Source organism: Carcharodon carcharias, chromosome 5 (assembly GCF_017639515.1).
Source record: "Carcharodon carcharias isolate sCarCar2 chromosome 5, sCarCar2.pri, whole genome shotgun sequence".
Taxonomy (NCBI): domain Eukaryota; kingdom Metazoa; phylum Chordata; class Chondrichthyes; order Lamniformes; family Lamnidae; genus Carcharodon; species Carcharodon carcharias.
In genome coordinates, this window is record NC_054471.1 from 184,892,568 (window position 1) to 184,895,135 (window position 2,568).

The window sequence follows — 2,568 nt, forward strand, 5'->3', positions numbered from 1 at the left end:
CTGCCGACTCCTACGTGCACCTGCCGACTCCTGCGGGCACCCTGCCGACTCCTGCGTGCATCTGCCGACTCCTGCGGGCCCCCTGCCGACTCCTGCGGGCACCCTGCCGACTCCTGCGTATACCTGCCGACTCCTGCGTACACCCTGCCGACTCCTGCGTATACCTGCCGACTCCTGCGTACACCCTTCCGACTCCTGCGTATACCTGCCGACTCCTGCGTACACCCTGCCGACTCCTGTGTGCACCTGCCGACTCCTGCGTACACCCTGCCGACTCCTGCGTACACCCTGCCGACTTCTGCGTACACCCTGCCGACTTCTGCGTATACCTGCCGACTTCTGCGTACACCCTGCCGACTTCTGCGTATACCTGCCGACTCCTGCGTACACCCTGCTGACTCCTACGTGCACCTGCCGACTCCTGCGTACACCCTGCTGACTCCTACGTGCACCTGCCGACTCCTGCGGGCACCTGCCGACTCCTGCGGGCAACTGCCGACTCCTGCGGGCACCCTGCCGACTCCTGCGGGCTCCTGCCGACTCCTACGTGCACCTGCCGACTCCTGAAGGCCCCTGCCGACACCTGCGGGCACCTGCCGACTCCTGCGGGCACCCTGCCGACTCTTGCGTGCACCTGCCGACTCTTGCGTGCACCCTGCTGACTCCTACGTGCACCTGCCGACTCCTGCGGGCACCTGCCGACTCCTGCGGGCAACTGCCGACTCCTGCGGGCACCCTGCCGACTCCTGCGGGCTCCTGCCGACTCCTACGTGCACCTGCCGACTCCTACGTGCACCTGCCGACTCCTGAAGGCCCCTGCCGACACCTGCGGGCACCTGCCGACTCCTGCGGGCACCCTGCCGACTCTTGCGTGCACCTGCCGACTCCTGCGGGCACCTGCCGACTCCTGCGGGCACCTGCCGACTCCTGCATGCACCTGCCGACTCCTACGTGCACCTGCTGACTCCTGCGGGCACCTGCCGACTCCTGCATGCACCTGCCGGCTCCTACGTGCACCTGCCGACTCCTGCGGGCACCCTGCCAACTCCTGCGTGCACCTGCCGACTCCTGCAGGTCCCCTGCCGACTCCTGCGTATACCTGCCGACTCCTGCGTACACCCTGCCGACTCCTGCGTATACCTGCCGACTCCTGCGTACACCCTGCCAACTCCTGCGTGCACCTGCCGACTCCTGCGGGCACCCTGCCGACTCCTGCGGGCTCCTGCCGACTCCTACGTGCACCTGCCGACTCCTGAAGGCCCCTGCCGACACCTGCGGGCACCTGCCGACTCCTGCGGGCACCCTGCCGACTCTTGCGTGCACCTGCCGACTCCTGCGGGCACCTGCCGACTCCTGCGGGCACCTGCCGACTCCTGCATGCACCTGCCGACTCCTACGTGCACCTGCTGACTCCTGCGGGCACCTGCCGACTCCTGCATGCACCTGCCGGCTCCTACGTGCACCTGCCGACTCCTGCGGGCACCCTGCCAACTCCTGCGTGCACCTGCCGACTCCTGCAGGTCCCCTGCCGACTCCTGCGTATACCTGCCGACTCCTGCGTACACCCTGCCGACTCCTGCGTATACCTGCCGACTCCTGCGTACACCCTGCCAACTCCTGCGTGCACCTGCCGACTCCTGCGTGCACCTGCCGACTCCTGCGTGCACCTGCCGACTCCTGCGTACACCCTGCCGACTCCTGCGTGCACCTGCCGACTCCTGCGTACACCCTGCCAACTCCTGCGTGCACCTGCCGACTCCTGCGTACACCCTGCCGATTCCTGCGTGCACCTGCCGACTCCTGCGTACACCCTGCCGACTTCTCCGTATACCTGCCGACTCCTGCGTACACCCTGCTGACTCCTACGTGCACCTGCCGACTCCTACGGGCACCTGCCGACTCCTGCGGGCAACTGCCGACTCCTGCGGGCACCTGCCGACTCCTACGTGCACCTGCCGACTCCTGCGGGCACCCTGCCGACTCCTGCGTGCACCTGCCGACTCCTGCGGGCCCCCTGCCGACTCCTGCGGGCACCCTGCCGACTCCTGCGGGCACCTGCCGACTCCTGCAGCCACCCTGCCGACTCCTGCGTATACCTGCTGACTCCTGCGTACACCCTGCCGACTCCTGCATATACCTGCCGGCTCCTGCGTACACCCTGCCGACTCCTGCATATACCTGCCGACTCCTGCGTACACCCTGCCGACTCCTGCGTGCACCTGCCGACTCCTGCGTACACCCTGCCGACTTCTGCGTATACCTGCCGACTCCTGCGTACACCCTGCCGACTCCTGCGTGCACCTGCCAACTCCTGCGTACACCCTGCTGACTCCTACGTGCACCTGCCGACTCCTGCGTCTACCTGCCGACTCCTGCGTGCACTTGCCGACTCCTACGTGCACCTGCCGACTCCTGCGGGCATCCTGCCGACTCCTGCGGGCACCCTACCGACTCCTGCGGGCACCCTGCCGACTCCTGCGTATACCTGCCGACACCTGCGGGCACCTGCCGACTCCTGCGTATACCTGCCGACTCTTGCGGGCACCCTGCCGGCTGAAATATTACATG

The 2,568-nt window shown here is 67.6% G+C and overlaps 1 protein-coding gene across 1 annotated transcript; it reads left to right on the forward strand.

Annotated features, from left to right (window-relative positions):
- The first annotated feature begins 991 nt into the window (after nt 1–991).
- LOC121277791 (putative protein CRIPAK) lies at nt 992–2,329 on the forward strand. The gene has a single exon (XM_041187428.1). It carries the CDS (start codon nt 992–994, stop codon nt 2,327–2,329), a length of 1,338 nt encoding a protein of 445 aa, XP_041043362.1.
- The last annotated feature ends 239 nt before the right edge of the window (nt 2,330–2,568 follow it).